The sequence below is a fragment of the Giraffa tippelskirchi genome, chromosome 13 (genome assembly GCF_054371585.1).
Source record: "Giraffa tippelskirchi isolate mGirTip1 chromosome 13, T2T-mGirTip1v1.2.pri, whole genome shotgun sequence".
In the NCBI taxonomy this organism is placed as follows: Eukaryota; Metazoa; Chordata; class Mammalia; order Artiodactyla; family Giraffidae; genus Giraffa; species Giraffa tippelskirchi.
Genome location: NC_137287.1, coordinates 82,185,343 through 82,206,986, shown reverse-complemented (window position 1 = coordinate 82,206,986; position 21,644 = coordinate 82,185,343). Strand labels below are relative to the sequence as shown.

The 21,644-nt window shown below is 44.8% G+C and overlaps 1 protein-coding gene across 2 annotated transcripts in view; it reads left to right on the top strand.

Annotated features, from left to right (window-relative positions):
* Positions 1-21,644, top strand: part of DTD1 (D-aminoacyl-tRNA deacylase 1) — a 74,240-nt gene that overhangs the window by 13,662 nt on the left and 38,934 nt on the right. For both annotated transcript variants that reach the window (XM_081558606.1, XM_081558607.1), the window contains exon 4: positions 517-623. In XM_081558606.1, the coding sequence (XP_081414732.1) occupies positions 517-623 (107 nt within the window). The remainder of the gene's footprint in view (positions 1-516; positions 624-21,644) is intronic.

Here is a 21,644-nt window from a genome sequence, read left to right as displayed (position 1 = left end):
GCCCTGAGTCCTGTGGCCCTTCAAGTCCTGTGCTCTGTGGAGCCTCCTCCAGGGACCCCCTCTCACTCCCTCTCCATCCTCTAAGGAGAGGCTGGGGACCTCTCATCCTTCTCTGGCCTCCAGGGTCAAGATTCCTCAAGGTCAAACAGTGCTGCATCATCAGCACACTGTGCCCACCTGTCCCTCCACGAGACCCCAGGTCGTAAACACTGGGCTGTCTGCCCCAAAGTGGAATTCCAGAGTTGTGGTGTTGGTTCAACTTGAACTCTACCAAATTCTTTGCCCTCCAAAGTGTTCATAGACTTCATGTCTTCATGGCTTCACAGTCCTGTTAACCCATGATTTCCCTGGCCCACCCCCTTGCCGGGGATGCAGGGCACGCAGGGCCCCTCTGCTGTGTGTGGTCCTGTGTTTCCCTTATTACGGGGCTGGCTGGTCCTACTCCCAGGTTTCTGATTGCAGAGAGCTTCAACCTGAGGTCTCCACCTCTCATGACGGCTGCCATTGCTCTTACAGATGGCAAGTTTGGTGCCTACATGCAAGTTCACATTCAGAACGATGGGCCTGTGACCATAGAACTGGAATCTCCAGCCCCTGGTGCTGCTGCCTCCGACCCGAAGCAGGTAAGCCCAGAATCAGGGGCTGGTCAGCCTCCTGGGAGCTAGGGACACCTTCTGGCTTTGATTTAGTTCCTGGAGCTTTTCTCAGTCTGAGGTGGAGACAACTCTTCATTGTGGAACCTAGGGTTTTGTTTTCCTACATCTGTTCCCAAGAACACACCTATTGCCCTGCATCTCCTCTGTGCTATGGCCTGGCCACCTCCTGACTCAGTATCCATGGCACTGCCCAGTCCCTCCGGGCTGCTCCTGGGTGAGGTGCTGTTTCACCCGCTGGCCACTGGGTGGCAGCAGTGGAGCGGCATAGCTCCCCATGTCCACGGCTCTGGTGCCCGAGTGTGGAATGTATGTGGAGTGGGTTTATCCCAGGTGTGGGTACATGTGCTACCGAAGGTTCTTTCTAAATCCTGTTTCCTAAAGCAACGTCTGACCTGGATTTGCTGCCAACTCTGTCAGCCTTCAGAAGAAATTTAATTCAAACAGAAAAAGGAAATCTGTGCTAGCCCTTGTGTGCTGTGGGCTTCTGGTAGGTGCTTAGTGCTTCTGAAGGCTGTGATTAACGCAGCCACTTAGTGACCTCCGAGAGGCAGATGGGCAGGAGGCGTGAGAGCTTGGGAGGCAGTTCATGTTCTTCCCCTGCTTCTAGGATGCCATGAAGGGAAGGCTGCGGGGGCTAGGGGGAACATTATATAAACCTGAAGCTCTGTGCCCTGTTCAGAGTCACCATTTCTAAAGGGAACAGAGCCTTTCTTTCTCATTATTGATTTTTGGTGGGCAGGTTTGCTCGGTACCTGCTAGCCTTAATCCAGGCTGCTGGTTCTCAGCCTCTGACATGCAGAAGAGTAACTTGAGAAGTCAACATTCCCACTGCCTGGCTGCACCCAGACCAATGAAACAGCTTCTCCAGGGTGGGGTCAGAGGAGGTTCTGGTCTGCAGCCACGACTGGATCCATGAGTGTGAGCTGCAGAGGGAGGGACCCGCGCCCTGGCCTGTGCCTCAATGGGGTCTGTTACCTTGGACATCTAAGGGCTGGCCAGATCACCTGCAGACAAAATACCAGACTCCTTGCTCAAAAAGCAGGAAAAAGTGCTTGTAAAGTTACTACAAAGGTCCAAGTATGAATGTGAAAGTTGGGCCATAAAGCTGAGCGCCAAAGAACTGATGCTTTTGAACTGTGGTGTTGGAGAAGACTCTTGAGAATCCCTTGGACTGCAAGGAGATCCAACCAGTCCATCCTAAAGGAAATCAGTGCTGAATATTCATTGGAAGTACTGATGCTGAAGCTGAAGCTCCAATACTTTGGCCACCTGATGTGAAGAACTGACTCCTTGGAAAAGACCCTGATGCTGGGAAAGACTGAAGGCTGGAGGAGAAGGGGATGACAGAAGGTGAGGTGGTTGAATGGCATTACCGACTCCATGGACAGGAGTTTGAGTAAGCTCCGGGAGTTGGTGATGGACAGGGAAGCCCGGTGTGCTGCAGTCCATGGGGTCGCAAAGAGTCGGACATGATTATGAGCAACGGAACTGAACTGAAAGTTACTACAGTGTAAAGCTTTTTACTTTCATCCATGGTCTCTGGACTTATTGTGCTTTTTATTTGCTATTTAATACCATTCTAACCAAAGACAAATGAATAACTTATATTATTGACATGAATTTATCATTTCTCTTTATACTGTCCAAACCATTAAAAAAAAAATATTTTGTCGAAGTATAGTTGATTTACAAGTATAGCTAATTTCTGCTGTACGGCATGGTGATTCGACTTTACATATATATATTGTTTTCCATTCTCTTTTCCATTATGGTTTGTCATAGGATATTGAGTATAGTTTCTGTGCTATACAGTAGGACCTTGTTGTTTATTCATTCTGTATATAATAGTTTGCATCTGCTGACCCCAAACTCCTCCTCCATCCCTCCTCCACTTCCTTCTCCCTTGGCAACCACAAGTCTGTTCTCTATGTCTGTGAGTCTGTCTGTTTCGTAGGTAAGTTCATTTGTGCCATATTTTAGATTCCACATATAAAGGATATTATATGGTATTTGTCTTTCTCTCTCTGACTTACTTCACTTAGTATGATAATCTCCAGGTCCATTCATGTTGCTGCAGATGACATGATTTCATTCTTTTTTATGGCTGAGTAATACTCCATTATATATATATATATATATATGTATATATATATATATATATATGTACCAGATCTTCTTTATCCATTCCTCTGTGGATGGACATTTAGGTTGCTTCCAGGTCTTGGCTATTGTGAATATTCAGTGCTGCTGTGAGCATTGGGGTGAATGTATCTGTTTGAATTACAGTTTTCTCCAGATGCATGCCCCAGAGTAAGGGTCGTGTGGTAACTCTATTTTTCGTTTTCTGAGGAACCTTCACAATAGTCTCCATAGTGGCTGCATCAACTTATATTCCCCACAACAGTGTAGGAGGATTCCCTACTCTCCACACCCTCTCCAGCATTTATTATTAGAGAATTTTGAGATGGCCATTCTGATTGGTGTGAGGTGATACCTCACTGGACTTTTCATTTACATTTCTCTAATAATTAGCAATGCTGAGCATCTTTTCATGTGTCTGTTGTCTCATGGAGCATACTTGACCTTCCTAGATATAAAATGTAATATTACAATGTCACAGTAATGAAAACAGATGGTATTGGCCGAGCAAGAGAGAAACCGATCACCGAGGAGATGAGAGGCTTGAAAGGGAGCCTGATTGTTGATGAGAAGTTTGGTTTGTAATAAAGATGGTGTTTCAGATCAGGTCAAGAAGTGGGTTCTCATCAAAGGTGTTATGAGAACTGGCTGGCTGGTTTTAAAAATTGAACAATAAAAATTGGAAAAAAAAGAAGTGTTGAGAATGTTGTTTATAATCTAAAAGTAAACCTCACTTCTGAAAAATGAAATTATTCTACCTGAAGGAGGATTATAGTACATAGCAGATTATCATTGTTAATAGAAAGACAGTTGAGAACTAACAGTTTCTGAGCTTTGTATCCATGCTTGTGACCCTCAAGCACCACAAGAGGGGGGAAGCTCGATTCTCTCCTTGACTGACTTGTTCAAGGTCATGGGACATGGCTTAAGTAAGCCAACTGGGTTCCAACAGAAAACAGTCTTTCAGGTCATCCTGTCTCAGGTTTCTCCTGACGGAACTTCCTTAACTACCATCTTTCTGATCTATAACATCATTTGTTCAAAGAAATGAAGCCTCAACACCTCTCAGATCAGTGGGTGGAACTTGGTCCTCCAGGAGTCAGCTGATCTAGAAATGGGTTCGTGTCCTTGGCATTGACCTTCAGTTCACTTGTAGTTGCACTGAGGTTTACAGGTCTGTGTGTTCCTGTTTTCCCTGAATGTTGGATGGTGTTGACCAGAATCCCTTGGTACAGGCTTGCAAAACCATCCTTCAGGGCTTACTCATTCTGTTGTGTTTCTCCGGTTCTGGGAATCACTGGCCTGTCTCCAGAGCCTGTTGTGTGTCACAGTTAGAAACATGGTCTGTGTTTGACAGGTGGGAAATAATTTTGTTGAGTAAAAGGTTAGATTCATAAGGGAGACATATAGAAATAAAAGTGTCTTACAATGTTAACCTCCTTTTTTGACCATTAATCGATATTAACAGTGTCTTTTTGTTAAGGTTATATTATCTATTTGTCTATTTTATTGATAGAGGTGTAATTGATATATAATGTTAGTTTCAGGTATCAGTTCAGTCGCTCAGTCGTGTCCGACTCTTTGCGACCCCATGAATTGCAGCACGCCAGGCCTCTCTGTCCATCACCAACTCCTGGAGTCTACCCAAACCCATGTCCATCGAGTCGGTGATGCCATTCAACCATCTCATCCTCTGTCGTCCCCTTCTCCTCCCGCCCCCAATCCTACCCAGCATTAGGGTCTCTTCCAGTGAGTCAACCCTTCGCATGAGGTGGCCAAAGTATTGGAGTTTCAGCTTCAACATCAGACCTTCCAGTGAACACCCAGGTTTGATCTCCTTTAGGATGGATTGGTTGGATCTCCTTGCAGTCCAAGGGACTCTCAAGAGTCTTCTCCAACACCACAGTTCAAAAGCATCAATTCTGCGGCGCTCAGCTTTCTTCATCGTCCAACTCGCACATCCATACATGACCACGGGAAAAACCATAGCCTTGACTAGACAGACTTTTGTTGGCAAAGTAATGTCTCTAGGTTGGCCATAACCTTTCTTCCAAGGAGTAAGCATCCTTTAATTTCATGGCTGCAGTCACCATCAGCAGTGATTCTGGAGCCCAAAAAAATAAAGTCTGACACTGTTTCCCCATCTATTTCCCATGAAGTGATGGGACCAGATGCCATGATCTTAGTTTTCTGAACGTTGAGCCTTAAGCCAACTTTTTCACTCTCCTCTTTCACCTTCATCAAGAGGCTCTTTAGTTCTTCTTCACTTTCTGCCATAAGGGTGGTGTCATCCGCATATCTGAGGTTATTGATATTTCTCCCGGCAATCTTGATTCCAGCTTGTGTTTCTTCCAGCCCAGCGTTTCTCATGATGTACTCTGCATATAAGTTAAATAAGCAGGGTGACAATATACAGCCTTGACGTACTCCTTTTCCTATTTGGAACCAGTCTGTTGTTCCATGTCCAGTTCTAACTGTTGCTTCCTGACCTGCATACAGGTTTCTCAAGAGACAGATCAGATGGTCTGGTATTCCCATCTCTTTCAGAATTTTCCACAGTTTATTGTGATCCACACAGTCAAAGGCTTTGGCATAGTCAATAAAGCAGAAATAGATGTTTTTCTGGAACTCTCTTGCTTTTTCGATGATCCAGCGGATATTGGCAATTTGATCTCTGGTTCCTCTGCCTTTTCTAAAACCAGCTTGAACATCTGGAAGTTCACGGTTCACGTATCGCTGAAGCCTGGCTTGGAGAATTTTGAGCATTACTTTACTAGCATGTGAGATGAGTGCAACTTATACAACATAGCAATTCGACATTTAAATACATTACTGGATGATCACCGTGATAATTCTAGTAACCATCTGTCACCATACAAAATTACAGTATTGTTGACTATATTCCTTACTCTGTATCTTACGTTCCTGTGACTTAGTTATTTTATAACTGGGAATTTGTTCCTTGGTCTTCTTCACTTCCTTTTCCCACCTCCCTCCCTTTCTGGCAACTACCAGTTTGTTCTCTGTATCTATGAATCTGTTTCTGTTTTGCTTTGTTTGTTTTTTAGATTCCACATACAAGTTAAATCATGTGGTATTTGTCTTTCTCTGCCTGACTTATTTCACTTAGCATGATAACATCTAGATCCATTCATGTTTTTGCAAATGGCAAGATTTCATTCCTTTTTTTTATGGCTGATTAATATCCCATTGTGTATTTATAACCACATCGTCTTTATTCATTCATATATTGATGGACACTTGGGTTGTTTCCATATCTTGCCTATTGTAAATGATGCTGCAGTGAACACAGAGGTGCATATATCTCTTTCAATTAGTGTTTTGTGTTCTTTGGGTATATATCCTGAAGTGAAATTGCTGGATCTTATGGTAGTTCTATTAATTTTTTGAGACAGCTCCAAACTGTTTTCCATAGTGACTGCACCAATTTACATCCCCACCAACAGGGAGCATGAGGGCTCCCTTTTGACCACACTTACATGGTCAGTTCATCTATGACAAAGGAAGCAGGAATATAAAGTGGGAAATGTCTCTTCAATAAATGACATTAGGAAGACTGGACAGCTACATGTAAAAGAATGAAACTAGCCCATTTTCTTATACCACATACAAAAATAAACTCAAAATGGGTTAAAGACTTAATCATAAACCATACAAGTAGAAGAAAATAGGCAGAACATACATTGACATTGATCTTAGCAATATATTTTTGGATCTGTCTCCTCAGGCAAGGGCAACAAAAGCAAAAATAAGCAAATTGGACTGTGTTAAACTAGAAAGCTTTTGCATGGTGAAGGAAACTGTCAGCAAAATGAAAAGGCCACCTGCTAAATGGGAGAAAAATTTGCAAATGACATATCTGATAAGGGGTTAATATCCAGATTCTGTACAGAAATTACACAACTCAATATCTACAAAACAGTTGATTAAAAAGTAGGCAGAGGACCTGAACTGACACTTGTCCAAAGAAGATATCCAGATGGCCAATAGACGTATTAAAAGATGCTCTACACCACTAGTCATCAGGGAAATGCAAATCATAACCACAATGAGACATCACCTCACACCTGTCAGAATGGCTGTCATCAAAAAGCAAATAACTAGCTTTGGCACATTACTAGTTTAAAAAGTAATTATGAGTTGGGATATGAATAAATGTTTATGGACCATACTTCCATATTTTGACTTAATTTGTAATTTAAAGTTATTTCAAAGCATGTTTTGGTTATTAATTTGTTTCACGATATTTTGATATTCCACTTAAATTTAATTTCAGTAACAAGAGAACAGGAACTGAGTCTTAGGGTCTACAGCATAGTCTAGAAAATGTGGATCCATTGGGAATGCTTCCTTCTCAATATTTTGTTTTTTCAAGCCAGGTCATGCACTGTCAAGTTAATCTCGATCCAGCCGCTTCCATCACCATTGAATTGATATGAGTGCTTTAGTGAACTAATGAGTTAATTGCAGCCCATTCCAACCGCTGATACAAATGCTTAAGAAGTTGCTTTATCTGCCAGGGTTAGTGGTCTTACCTCTTTCAATGAGCATAGTCATTTCTGTTTATTGCAAAGGTTAGTCACTTTTAATTATGGCAATTTTTCTGAAATTTACATTTTTAAAATTTTATGCCATAGAAAACTTTGAGCTCGCATAAATAAGATAGTGTGACAAATCCCCATGTAGTCGGCATCCTGCATCAGTGACTATCACCTATCACAGAGAATTCACACCTTATGGGTGTCCCTGTGTGTGGCCAGCTGTGGGCAGTGCTAATTGAAGGTCCAGCTGGAGAGCCATGTGGGCAGAGCACACATCTAGGGGGAGAGGCTGGGGACCACAGAGAACAGGTCATTGAGTGGCTGTATTCTTTCCTTGTTTGAAGGGAATTTAGTTTAAATTTTTTTTCCTAACACAAATGGGCAGTGTGTTAGTATACACACTTGTATGTAAATTTTTTCCTGCTTGTGTGAGTATTTCTGTAGGACGGTGGAGGAAACGCGTACGTATGAGAGCAGCTTGCATACTTGCATCCTCCCTATGAACATATCATAACCTGCTACATTTTAGAACTTCCTTTCTCTTTTCTTTTAAGTTCTAGGTTAATTATTCTCTGAATGGAAGTATTTTTATTGTTACTGTCTTAAGAAATGCTAGGGACCTCCAGGGTGGTCCAGTGGCTACGACTCCATGCTCCCTATGCAGGGGGCCCAGGTTTGATTTCTGGTCAGAGAACTAGATCCCACATGCTGCAACTAAAGAGCCTGCATATGGTAACTAAGACCCAGCCAAATAAAGAAATAAAAGAAATGCTGTCTGCCACAGGAGATACTCAGAAATCTCCATAGCTTCACACAATAAAAGTTACTAGCACCAAAGCACAGCCTAGGTTGGTAGGGGTCTACTCCATTTGCTGACTCAGGGACCCAGGCTCCCCCAGCTTATAACACTAACCTCCTGGGGAGGAGGAGAGAGGGATGAAGACCCCTTATCAGCAGTCGCTGGTCACCTCTGCTCATGTGTCTCTTGGGACCACTCACTTTGTGGGGGTGTGCTTGGATGTTGGGTGAGCACCATAACTGTGCCCATCCTCCAGCCCTCAAGGAAGGGGACTTTGTATATTTGACCACTCTTAAGCTCCAGCTCCATGTTTGCCCGTCCAAACACTGAAAGTCTTCACCATCAACCCCTGCACTTAAGGGTAAGGAGGTCTGAAATCAAGCCTAGACTCTCCTTGTGTCTCAGGTCCCTCCTTAACTTTGGCCCTTCAAGCTGGGTCCTATGTAAAGAGAAATAATTAAACATTTTTTAATTGAAGTATAGTTGATTTATAGTGTCGTGTTGATTTCTGCTATACAGCAGAACCTTGTTGTCCATCAATTCTGTATATAATAGTTTACATCTGCTAATCCCAAACTCCCACTTCATCCCTCCCTCACCCCTCTCTGCCTTGGCAGCCCTAAGTCTGTTCTCTGTGTCTGGAAGTCTGTTTTGTAGATAAGTTCGTTTGTGTCCTATTTTAGATTCCACATGTAAGTGATATATGATATTTGTCTTTCTTTGTCTGGCTTACTTCACTTTGTATGATCATCTCTAGGTCCATCCATATTGCTGCAAATGGCATTATTTCATTCTTTTTATAGCTGCGTAGTATTCCATTGCTATTTATACTAAATTTCTAATAATGAAATGCTTGTCATGCTTTATGTCTTTGCCCACCTGTATGCAATGACATCTCAGATTAAATAGGAATAGAGGTCCAATTGTACCTCCTCTCCCTTTTCTGGTTCTTGTTGTTCAGTCACTAAGTCATGTCCAACTCTTTGTGACCCCATGGACTATAGTACACCAGGTTTCCCTGTCCTTCACTATCTTGCAGAGTTTGCTCAAACTCATGTCCATTGGGTCAGTGATGCCATCCAACCATTTCATTCTCTGTTGCCCCCTTCTCCTCCTGCCTTCAGTCTTTCCCAGCATCAGGGTCTTTTCCAATGAGTTGGCTCTTTGCATCAGGTGGACAAAATATTGGAGCTTCAGCTTTAGCATCAGTCCTTACAATTAATATTCAGGGTTGATTTTCTTTAGGATTGACTGGTTTGATCTCCTTCCAAGGGACTCTCAAAAGTCTTCCCCAGCACTGCAATTCAAAAGCATCAGTTCTTCAGTGCTCAGCCTTCTTTATGGTCCAACTCTCACATTTGTACAGTAATGCGTCCAACTACTGGAAAAACCATGGCTTTGACTAGATGGACCTTTGTCAGCAAGTTGATGTCTCTGCTTTTTAATATGCTGAATAGGTTGGTCATAACTTTTCTTCCAAGGAGCAAGCGTCTTTTAATTTCATGGTTGCAGTCACTATTGGCAGTGATTTTGGAGCCCCAAGAAAATAAAATCTAGCCACTGCTTCCATTTTTCCCCATCCATTTGCCATGACGTGATGGGACCAGATGCCATGATATTAGTTTTTTGAATGTCGAGTTTTAAGCCAACTTTTTCACTCTCTTCTTTCACCCTCATCAAGAAGCTCTTTAGTTCCTTTTCATTTTCTGCCATTAGAGTGGTATCATCTGCATATCTGAGATTGTTGATATTTCTCTGAGCAGTCTTGATTCCAGCCTGTGATTCATGCCCTTTTTTGGTTCTACTTTCCCTTTAAACAGATGTAAAACAACTGTCTGGTCACTGCTTTCTTGTCACATGGCTGAACTGATACAGCTGCTTCAGATAGTACACTGTGGCTCAGGGAGGCTAAATTACTGATAAATTAACTTTTCTTTATGGCTCTTATTTCAAAATCATTTTTATTGCTTTCAGTATGTGCTGGGAATGGAGAATAAATGTCCAGGGCTAGGGGGAGGGGTTGTGCCTTAGTAGGAACTATGTGTCTCTGGCTTCGCCCAGTAGTCTGGTCCTCCCAGTTCCCTGGCCCTTTGTCATCCTGCTTGGGTCGGAAGGGCAGTGCTAACCCCTCTGAGAAGTGGCTTTTCCTTTGACGAGGTCTTAATAGGGCTGGCGTCCCGAAGACGTCTTGTTTTCATGATCCAATTTGGGAGAAAAGTTTCCCAAAAAGTGTTTGATAGTAATTGACTAAGTACCTTGATCTATGCTCCTTTCATAATGGATTGTGCATGTAATTTAGTAAATCAAAATATTTATTTTTTTAAAAAACATTTCAGAACAGCATTGCTTCTGTGATCCGAGCGCATTTTCTATTTATTCTTTTCCAATTAAAAATACTTTACTATGAGTTATTTAAGACAAATAAGAGGAGTAAGACAGGAGACACGGGTACATCCACTTCCCAGCATAAGAAAGCGTTCTCCTTACTTGGAGACTCTTGCAGACGATCCAGTGAAGAGAGGGGACTGGCCATCTTAAAGCCCCTTGTGCCAGCGTCTTCTGATTGAATATGGGTATCTGGGCCCAGCTACCTGTTGCTTCTCCTACTGCCCCCTCGAGGGGAAATCCACCAGCCCAGCTCGAGTCTGCAGTTATGCGGTGCCAGGGGAGCAGACTCAGAAAAGACTTCTTGCGGTTTCTCTGTAGATGAATTTTAGTATTTAACACAAGGTTTATAGGGGCTTTCCAGGTGGCGCTTGTGGTAAAGATCTTGCCTGCCAATGCAAGAGACTTAAGACACTCGGGTTCAGTCCCTGGGTTGGGAAGATCCCCTTGAGAAGGGCATGGGAACCCACTCCAGTATTCTTGTCTGGAGACTCCCGTGGAGAGAGGAGCCTGGTGGGCTACACTCCATGGGGTAGCAAAGAGCTGGACATGAGTGAAGCGACTTGGCGTGCATGCACGTGAGGTTTACATGGTGGTCTTCCCCCTCTTTCGCCAAGGCTGTGGTGATGCTGGCACTCGGTAAGCCAGTGAGGTAGTGCAGGGTCTAGATCTGGTCCCTTTCTCCCACCTGCTTCGCCACCCCTCCTCCACCTGTCTTTACGTCTGTCCGTCCATTCACCCATCTATCCATTCACCTACCCATCCACCTTAGCATTTGACAAGGTACAGACAGCAAGGCTCAACCTTTGTTGCCTTCCTTTGCAAAGGTTACTTAGTAGTCTGAAATCTAAAAATGAAATAAAAGTCAAGTTTCGTACTCTTTTCAATAACTTTGAAATATCTTTATAAAAGAATGCATGTGGTCTACAGGGTTTCTTTTTATAGTGTCTTACATGTTCCTTGCAAAAATGTATCTGTTCAAACCTTTTATTTTGAAGTGATCTTAGAACTTAGAAAGAAGTTACACAATGGTAATAAGTTTCTTTCTCTAGCCTCTCCTGTATTCAGATATTACGTGAACACAGCACAGTTATCAAAAGTAAGGAATTAACGTGGGTACAATATGATGAACTAATCTTGAACCCTAAAGTGAATTTCTCTAGTTTCCCACTTTTCTGTGCTGGGGTCTCCTCTGAGAGCCAGGTTGCATCTATCATGTCTCTTTGGTTTCTTCCAATGTGGACACTGCCTCAGTCATATTTGTATTTATATGTTCATGTTGTATTTTTGAAAATGTATATATCTGAGTTGGTAGGAATTCTTTGAACATATTTTGTTTCTAGCCTCAGGATGGCTGGGGCCAAGGAGGGGCCGGCCTGCTTCTCCTTCCGGACATTCGTGCTCGGGTCGATCCAGGCCAGACCCGAAAAAGCCCCGATCTCACTTTTGGGGCTTGTCTTCAGGAAACCACCCTTCCTCTGGGTAGTGGACTGCTTCTAGTATGGTCTTCCCCAGGGCTCTGGTGCTCTAGGAACATCCCAGACCGAGGCTGTGGAGGATGTGCACAAAGGTGTTCTGTATTTACACACCAAACTCACTGTTGGGTACAAATCTGTGCTGCTGGTGGGTGGATGGCAGAGAGGAGGGAGGGCAGTGTTAATTCTAGAGTTTTCTGTAAAAGTGGGTTACCTGAAGTCAGAAAGAGAAAAATGAATATCGCATATTAACGCCTGTATATGGAATCTAGAAAAATGGTATGTGGACGCTAAGTCACTTCAGTCATGTCCGACCCCATGGACTGTAGCCCGCTAGGTTCCTCTGTCCATGGGATTCTCCAGGCAAGAATACCGGGGTGGGTAGCCATCCCTTTCTCAAGGGTATCTTCCCGACTCAGGGATCAAACACACCGTGTCTCTTACGTCTCCTGCATTGTCAGGAGGATTCTTTACCACTAGCACCATCTGGGAAGCCCAGAAAAATGGTATAGATGGGCTTATCTGCAAAGCAAAAGTAGAGACATAGATGTAGAGAACAAGTATGGACACTGGCGGGGGGCGGGGGCAGAGGGGAGGGATGAATAGGGAGACTGAGATAACATATGTACACTACTGATACTGTATATGAAATAGGTAGCTAATGAGAACCTACTGTATAGCGCAGGGAACTCTGCTCTGTGGTGACCTGAATGGGAAGGAAATCCAAAAAGGGGGATGTATGTATACATATAGCTGATTCACTTCGCTGGACAGCAGAAACTAGCATTGTAAAGCAACTATACTCCAATAAAAGTCAGTAAGAAAAAGGGAGCTTCCTGGACTCTGGAGGTGTGCCCAGCTTTTTGTGTATTCAAGTCAAGCATCGCAGTATGTGTGTGATGTGCTTACATGTGCTTATGGGATGGAGCCACACACACGCAGAGAGACAGACATCAAGAGGCCAGGGCTTGGCCAGCATGGAGGCGTCTCTGAGTTATAGGACCCACAGTGTTGATCCTGAGATGGTCCCAGCAAACTTTGAAGGACATGCCTGAGGTAGAAAGTCTTCAAAATTCTCCAGCAAAACACAGGGAGGAAGTTGACAAGACTCATGAAGTGCCAATAATTTTAATTTTTAAAAAGCTTTTTTTAAAAATAAGAATTTCTTTAAAAAGGGACATGAGCCAATGACAGAAGACAATGACCAGAAACTTCACTCCAGGGCTGTTGGGTTACACCAGCCCCACCACTTTCTGCCTCAGGTTTGTCCTTCAAAGTTTGCTAGGACCATCCCAGGGTTAATGCTGCAGGTCCTTTCATTCTGTTACATCTGATTTTTTATTTTTTTTTTAATAAAACTTGTTTTGGGGTAGTTTTTGCTCAGAGGAGAGAGTTCCTGGATACCTCCTACCCACCTATATCATCGTTCACCCTCCTGCATTTCCACAGGTCATCTGTCAAAACTAGAAACTGGCATGCATGCCTGACTGTGGACCAGACTCCAGACTTTGTTTGGGTCTACCTGTCTCCATTCACCCCCTCTCTCCATCCTAGGATCCTGTTCAGGGTCCCCATTGCCTTTCCTTGTCTGGGACAGTTTCTCCATCTTTCTCATTTTTAACAAAGGGGAAAAGCAGCAATTCCATGATCCTGACCTGACAGTCCTGAGGTACCCTGCAGAACGTCCCCACGCCTGGATTTGTCCCACTATGTGTCTTGTGATTAGACCGGGATTATGATTTTTGTAGGGGCTTTCCAGGTGACTCAGTGGTAAAGAATCTGCCTGTAATGCAGGAGCCACAGGAGACCTGGGTTGGATCTCTGGGTCGGGAAGATCCCCCTGGAGAAGGAAATTGCAACCCCCACTCCAGTATTCTAGCCTGGAAAATCCCATGGACAGAGGAGCCTGGCAGGCTATAGTCCATGGGTCACAAAGAGTTGGACATGACTGAAGTGACTTAGCATGCACGCGTGGGCTTTTAAAATGAGCACACAGGGTGGAGGACCCTTCGTATCTCATCATGTAGGGGGACGTGTGACATCTACAGGACATGAGCTGTGGTCCCCTGGCTGGTGATGTCTGGCTGGGTCTCTCTGCTGCAGGGTCACTGATTTTCCCTACTTTGTTCTTAGAAGTGAACCCCTAAACGCAGCCCACCTTGAAGAGGTTCAGGGAAGAGTAAACTCCACCTCCTAGAGCAGAAACATCCACATGGATTATTTGTAGGGTTGCAGGACACCTCAGGTGACTTTGATTTTTAGATAAACAATGAGTAGTTTTGTGATGTCAGTATGTGCCTTGTGATGGATATCTGAACTTCATATTTTAACTGGGTGTCCTGTACTTTGTTAAGTCTGGCAACCCTAATGATTTGGAATTCTTCTGTAAGAAAAATCGGTCTCTTCTTCCCTACATTTGATTTTAGTTTGACTCGACCATCCTCCTAGTATCCTTTTCTTCCCACTTTGTGTCATCCTTTAGCAGAGTTTGATGTATTTCAGTGAGATTACAATTTGTCTACTTAATTTTTTTTAAAACATAGTTTTGTTTGCTTTAGAAGATGAATTAGCATGAGTGTGTATATGTGTATGTTTAATCAAAGGATTTTTCTCATTGCGTGCGCGCTTAGTTGCTTTAGTCGTGTCCGACTCTCTATGACCCCACCATGCTCCTCTGCCCGTGGGATTTTTCCAGCAAGAATACTGGAATGGGTTTCCATGCTCTCCTCCAGGGGATCTTCCTGACCCAGGGATACAACCCAGGTCTCCTGCATCTCCTGCATTGCAGGGCGGATTCTTTACTGCTGAGACATCAGGGAAGCCCATTTTTCTCATTATATGAGCCAGAAAGCACGATAGTTTCCAGCCCCTATAAATGAAACCCAGAGCTGAAGGAAAGGAACTTTGTGTTGAATTTGCAGGTGTGGATCATGGGTAGGGCAGGGCAGCAGCAGCAGGCCCGTGGATCCCACTGGCCTTGACCGTGTGAGGTGGGTGTGGTAGCCTCAACTCCCTACCTGTGGTAGGTGTGAGGGAGCGCTCATCAAGAGGATATGGACATGAAGAGGCCTAGGGCAGTGGGGATGCCCAAGACGTCTGGGTAGTTTTACCATGAAAAGAAGACCAGATCTCTGGTTTCCTGGAAGTCGCCTTACCCACCAGCTGGTGGTGTGCCTCTGCGTTTTGTTTGCTGCAGCTGGTACCCAGAAAGTCAGGGCTGGCTTCTCCTCAGCAGCAGGTGTTCCCGGACACAGCAGGAACTGTGATGCTCAAAAGTGGCCCAGGGGCCAGGGAGGGCCTCCACAGAGCGAGGTCCCTGGGGGGCAGGCAGAGGGGAGGTACTGGGTTCAGTGAATGGGGTGTGGCCCTAACCTGCGGCAGCTGCCTTCCTAGGTCATTGGAAAGGATGCGCGTGACAGGATACGGGTGCCCCTTTAAGGTGAATGCCTCCCCGACACGTAGTAGGAGCTTTAGCAAACATTTGTCTGTGGAATAAGGGCATCACTGTTTGCCCTGCCAGGTGTTCAGCTCATCCTCAGTAATTGTGACAGAGATCCATCATTTGTCCCTACACTGACCTGTCTTCTGTGTTCATGATACCAGCCAGTTGTCTTTACTTCAAATCAGTTTTCTTGCACCATGAGGTCTGACTCCACCAGGTCTCCACAGAAAGCCTCCAGCAGTCCTGGGGCTCTGGTGCCCTTTGACCCAAGCGCCCTCTCCTTTCCTCACATGGTAGGGGCTGCCTGTGCCTCTGCTTCTGGAGGGGTCTCCTTGCCCCCAGCTCTTTGCCGCCCCATCTCTTGCATCCGCACAGTCACTGACCCACCCTCGGCAGGCTGGGATTACTTGCACATCCCAAATAAGAAGTCCTCACAGGTGTGAAACTGCCCAGGGCAACTTATTAGAATACTGCACAATGTGACAGGTAATACCTTTAGTCTGAGGCTGCCAGTTTTTTTTTTTTTTTTTAATATTTATTTATTTGGCTGCACCAGGTCTTAGTTGTGGCACTTGGGATCTTCCATCTTTGTTGTGGTGTGCAGGATATTTAGTTGCAGCATGTGGGATCTAGTTCCCTGACAAGGAATTGAGCCTGGGCCCCCTGCATTGGGAGTGCAGAGTCTTAGCCACTGGACCACCCGGGAAGTCCCAGCCAATTCTTATTTCATAAGGAAACAAGGAGCATCGTGTTCCACATAGCTCCTTGAAGATGTTACACATGCCTGTGTTTGGCTCTTGTAATCCTGTTGAATCGAACAACATATGTTTGTCCATGTGTTTACGTTTTCTCAGATAACAGATGTCTGTAGGACAAGATTTTATTATCTATTTTTGAATTATGTTTTGAAACGTAGAAAGCACATTTTGGGATCTTGCTGTAGCAAGGAGGGTTCCGTGCTACCTGACTGTATGCTCTATTCTGGCAAGCTGTTCTGAGTCTCGGATTTTCTTGAGTTTCTGTCTATGAGATGCCAGCATGTTAAATACACAAATGGTAAACAGTGAGGTCAGTTCGTAACAGCTCTGAGGAAGAGCAGGCAGTTATGTTTTCGTTGAGGACTTTGGAGTGAACGTGTCAGCCCCGAAGCGTGACGGCCACACACTGCATTGTTCGGAGGTGGGGGACGCCGGGGGCCCCGTTGTTGGGTCACCTTGACCCTCACCTGTCGCAGGGCCCATCCTGTGTGTGTGGCCCAGCAGAGAGCTGGTGGCAGCCCCTGCTCCTGCTGTCCTGGGCAGTGTCGCAGAAGCTGAGCCCTCCCCTGATCGTTACGAGCTGTGACTCCGGGTGGATGCTCTTCTGGGTCGAGCTGCTGAGCGGAGCGAGCTGCAGAGTTCTCATTTTCACATGGACCACAAGCTCTTCTGAGCCACGCACTGCTGTTTTGGGAGGAAACTTTAATAGCTTCTTTCATTTGCCCTTTCCCGGAGTTTTCTGGCTCTCTTTTTGATAGTTGAATATGAGGTCACCAGAAGGTTTTCTTTTCATCTTTACTGTGACTGAATTGACCATTTGCAGCTGCAGCTCTTGGATGTTTGTTTCCCTTGGTTCTGGGTGACGAGCCTCTCAGAGGTGGCAAGGGTCTCCCTAGGAGAGGGGTCTCTGCAGCATGCAACCCCTCGCGTGTCTCAGCTCTAGCCTCCCTAGCAATCAGGGAAGGGGACACTGTGGACTGCTTGATTTCAGGCTTAGTGGGGGACCCCTTGGTAGGCATATGATTGCCTCCCCAAGGCCATCTGACACCCAGACGGGCCACTGTGTGGTGTGGCGACTGGGCGGGGGCAAGTCTGTGGGGGCCTTAGCGCTATATCTGTGAGAGGTGGTAGGGAGGACTGTCCCTGAGACCACCTCCAGGGAGCCCTCGACCAGAAGCTCTGGACTCAGGTGTTGTGGGCGGGGTCGCCGCACCCCACAGGGTCTGTCCATGGTGCTGCCGCCCCTTGCAGGCCAGCAGCTCCCTCTGACCTTTGAGCCCAGGTTTCACAGAGGCCAGACAGTCTTGCTCAGAAGCTCTGGTGTCTCTTTGGTTGTAGTCCTTTTCCTGGTCACGGTCAGCATCTGTCACTGTCTGGGCCCTGGGGACCTGCCCGCCTTCCTCGGCCTCCTGCTTCTCACGGGTAACCAGGGCCTGTTCCCCAGCATCTTGGTTATAATGAAACAGCATGAGTGGTCAGCGTGTGCCAACACTCCCCCTCGCCCGGATGACCCATTCTCCCCATTGTCTGCTCATGGCCGCCTTGAGTCTGGGGTTGTCTATGTGCTCCTGATGATGCCTGTGACGGAGCCCAGTGCTGCAGAGTCTGGGCTGGATGTGATGACAGCCTCACGAACTTGGAGACCAGAGATCCTTGTCCTTCCACGGTTAGCCTTCTTCCAGATGTCTCCACAATGTAGACACACTGGAACCCGCAGAGCCCGGGCACTCTTTCCTTGGTGGGAGGAAGGGAGGCGGGATGGAGAGGCTGCCCCTTCACAGACGTCCTTGGGCTGGGGACTCCTCTCTTCTTGAGTATTTCATTCTGAGACCTTGGTCTCTACAGTTTAAATGTTATTCTCATATTTAGTTTCATGGCCTATTTAATTGAGAACATTTGATGAAAAACGTTTAAAACATAGCAGTTGTAAAGAATCTAGGGTCATGGAGAGGTTTTAATTGATCCTTGTGATGAACGAAGAATACCCTGTCGATGGCCTCCCTTCCATCGTTTCCCGAGGCCTTTGCCTGTCTCGATCATTGTGGAACAGCATCATGTTTTTGGCTGATCGCACTCTGAGTTATTCTCCTCTCAAAGCCTTGACTGCATCTGAGAGGCTGAGGCCTGAGGAAGCTGAACCCCTCACTCCTGAGCTGTTCATTGCACAAAGCATTAAAAACAGCACCAGCGTGGTCATCTGTTCTATTTTTTATCGACTCTGTCATCACTTTAATTGGTTGTTGTTAGAACAGATGTTTTAGTAGGAAGATTTTGGCGTGTCTATATTTGCTTATTTAATTTCTGATGACTTGCAGGACATTTATTTCTACATTAAAAAAAAAAAAGGGCAGTGGGAGCAGAGCAACCCATTGGCCCTTACCAGACCTGGTCCTGGAGAGTAACAAGGTTGCCAAGTAGGCTTTGCTGAGGAGGAGGTTTGCCTGGAGGAAACTTGAACTTCAAGAGCTTCACCAGTAGGCATGAACCTTTCAACTCACAGTCAGCAGGACACTGCAGAGCTTTCCCAATGGCAAACCACCTTGCAGGATGGCTTCCAAGAATTGGAAGCCAAGTTACCACTGTTTTAACATCAGCAAAATTAAAAAGAAAATAGTCATCCTATTTAGAAAGCGTATGAGCCAGTTATGCTTTTGCAGCTTCGGTACCTTTGTATAAAGTCCTGACTTCAGACTTGGACGTGAGCTTGGTTCACGTGCCACAGCTAAAATAATCAGTGATCATTTGTGGTTCTTTGAATTTGGGCGTTCATAGAAAAGCTTACCAATAATAACTTTGAAAAGAAAACAACAACGAAGATTTGCTTGTGTGTTTGGGCCAAAATAAACTTCCTAAATTGCTATTTGATAGCAGTGTTTGTAAAATAATATTATAACTCTGTATTGTAAAGAATTTTAGGTTCAGAAAAAGCTTCTGAGGATACAAGGATTCTTTTAAAGGTTCGTTATTCTTTTAGACTATATGAATCATCTTCCCTGCCCTTAAAAACTTTTGGGTTGGTGAGGGAGCTCCGTTGGTTAAACTTAGTATGTAAGCATCACATTGTCAGCAGAAGTGGTCATGGTGAATCCTGTAGTCTGTAATCCTTCTGGCTAATCAATACGTGGGCCAACTGGGGCTGTGTCATTACAACCATACAGGAAACACCTGTTGTGAGAGGACAGGCAGATGCTGCTCAGCCCATCATCAGGGTTCCTCGGTGTAGATGCTTCTTGCTTCTGAGCCAAGAGGTGAGCATCTTCTGCCACCAGCGGATCCTGTCTGAAGCTCCTCACTAGTGCGGGCATTAAGCATGATGTTTGTCGCGTGTGTAGTAGGTGCTCAGCAACTGCTTGTCTGATGAGTGACTCGACAGAGAGCGTACAAGTCACCAGATGTCATGTGTCCTCAGGGAGTGCCACCCGGTGTCCACGGTTCTGTCACCACCTGTGAGTGTTAACCGATAGCCACCACACTGATTAATCTGTCCAGGATATTCAAGTCCTAAATTGGAATTCTGAGGTTTTCTTGAATGTTAGTGTGATTTTTGTTTTTATGTGATGTTTTAAACCATTTGAGGGCAATGGATCAACTTTTTTTTTTTGTATTCACCTAAGCACCTTATGGTTAATAACATGTCAAACCTTTTCTGGTGTGAAAAATGCTACAAATCAGTGCTACGTGGTAGAAAATGTCTGTGCTGCTAAGTCACTTCAGTCATGTCCGACTCTGTGCGACCCCATAGATGGCAGCCCACTAGGCTCCCCCATCCCTGGGATTCTCCAGGCAAGAATACTGGAGTGGGTTGCCATTTCCTTCTCCAGTGCATGAAAGGGAAAAGGGAAAGTGAAGTTGCTCAGTCGTGTCTGACTCTTAGCGACACCATGGACTGTAGCCCACCAGGCTCCTCCATCCATGGGATTTTCCAGGCAAGAGTACTGGAGTGGGGTGCCATTGCCTTCTCCGAAATGTCTATGAGTCATATTTTATTTTGTGCTTGTTACTCATTTTCACATGTTATTGGGGGAGGGAGTGGAAGGGACTTAATTCTTTGCAGGTTCCGACTTTTATGTAATAAAAAGGGAAGGATCTAGAGGTCTTAACTTCTTGTCAAGTTTCCGATTCTAACTCTTTGCAGAATAACGTCTGTCCCAGTTGGTGAGGAGGGTGAGAGTACAGTTCCTTTGAAATGCCGTCACTGTCTCAGAACTTCAGCTCTTTAAAATCCAGGTCACATATGAATCGACCCTTAAAAGCCTCACTTCTCAGGGCAGGAGAAGCAGCATTTCCAGCTTGCGTCCAGGGAGGTCAGCACAGGAGGCTTTGATGGCTGAGTGGACGAGTGTGTTTTTCAGCCAAGGGTCCTGCTAAACTGCCTGGCAACACTTATCTGATCATTTTTCTCCATTTAAAAAAAAGTTTATCCAAGATGAAATAAAACCTTACATGGAGATATTTTTCTGTTTAGAATTCACAATGAAAACATTTCGCTATATTCTGATACTAACCATTACAGAGTCCCTTTTTCAAAAAGGTTGGTAGTAAAGGGGAGAAGATGCCTGGTTTCTCTTCTTTTTTAAAAAAATGAACCGCTTTCTTTATGTTCTTTTTTTAAAATATTTATTTGGCTGCACCAGGTCTTAACTGCAGCATGTGGAATCTATATCCCTGACCAGGAATTGATTCCAAGCCCCCTGCACTGGAGCTCGGAGTCTTAGCCACTGGACCACCAGGGAAGTCCCTTTAGTTTCTCTTCCTAAGTCACCAAATTAAATTTCTCAGGTTTACTTTTTTCCCTGTATTTGCATTGCTCAATTTCTATTTTTCTCCATGGATTTATATCAGAGGTACTTCTTTCCTACTTTGATGATTTCTTTTTTCTTTTTTTGCCAGTTTACTGATTTGATGATATACATGGAAACTGTTGCACTATTCTGAGCAATAATAATTTTATTGACTTGAAAGCCTGAGTTGTCTTGATTTCCAGTGGTTGTTTGCATTGCAGTGTTTAAAGTAACTGACATCCCTGAGATCCTTACCAAAAGTTTATGACAGAAAGAAAAAAAAAAGGAAAAAGTAGGGTGGGGAATGGAAAAAATGCTGTTTAAAGTACAAACTGCTTGTGCTTGTAGCATTTGCATAGAGAGGGCAGTTAACCCAAGTCACTTAAAAAATGGTCATAACATTGAGAGTTAAAAATAATCTTACTTGTAGAAGAACTTGGAGCAGAAATCAAAAAGTCCAGATGAGTGAACAGTTCACATGAGGAGTTGTTGGGTGGCAGGCACGATTTCAAGTGTTACATTGTGGAAGCTGGTCCATGCTGCTGCGGGCTAGGCCTGCAATTTGGGACCACATGTGTAATCTTGATTGATTCAGAGCCCAGGTTGATTCAGAGCTCTCTTTGTTGACAAGCTCAGATGCTGTCTCC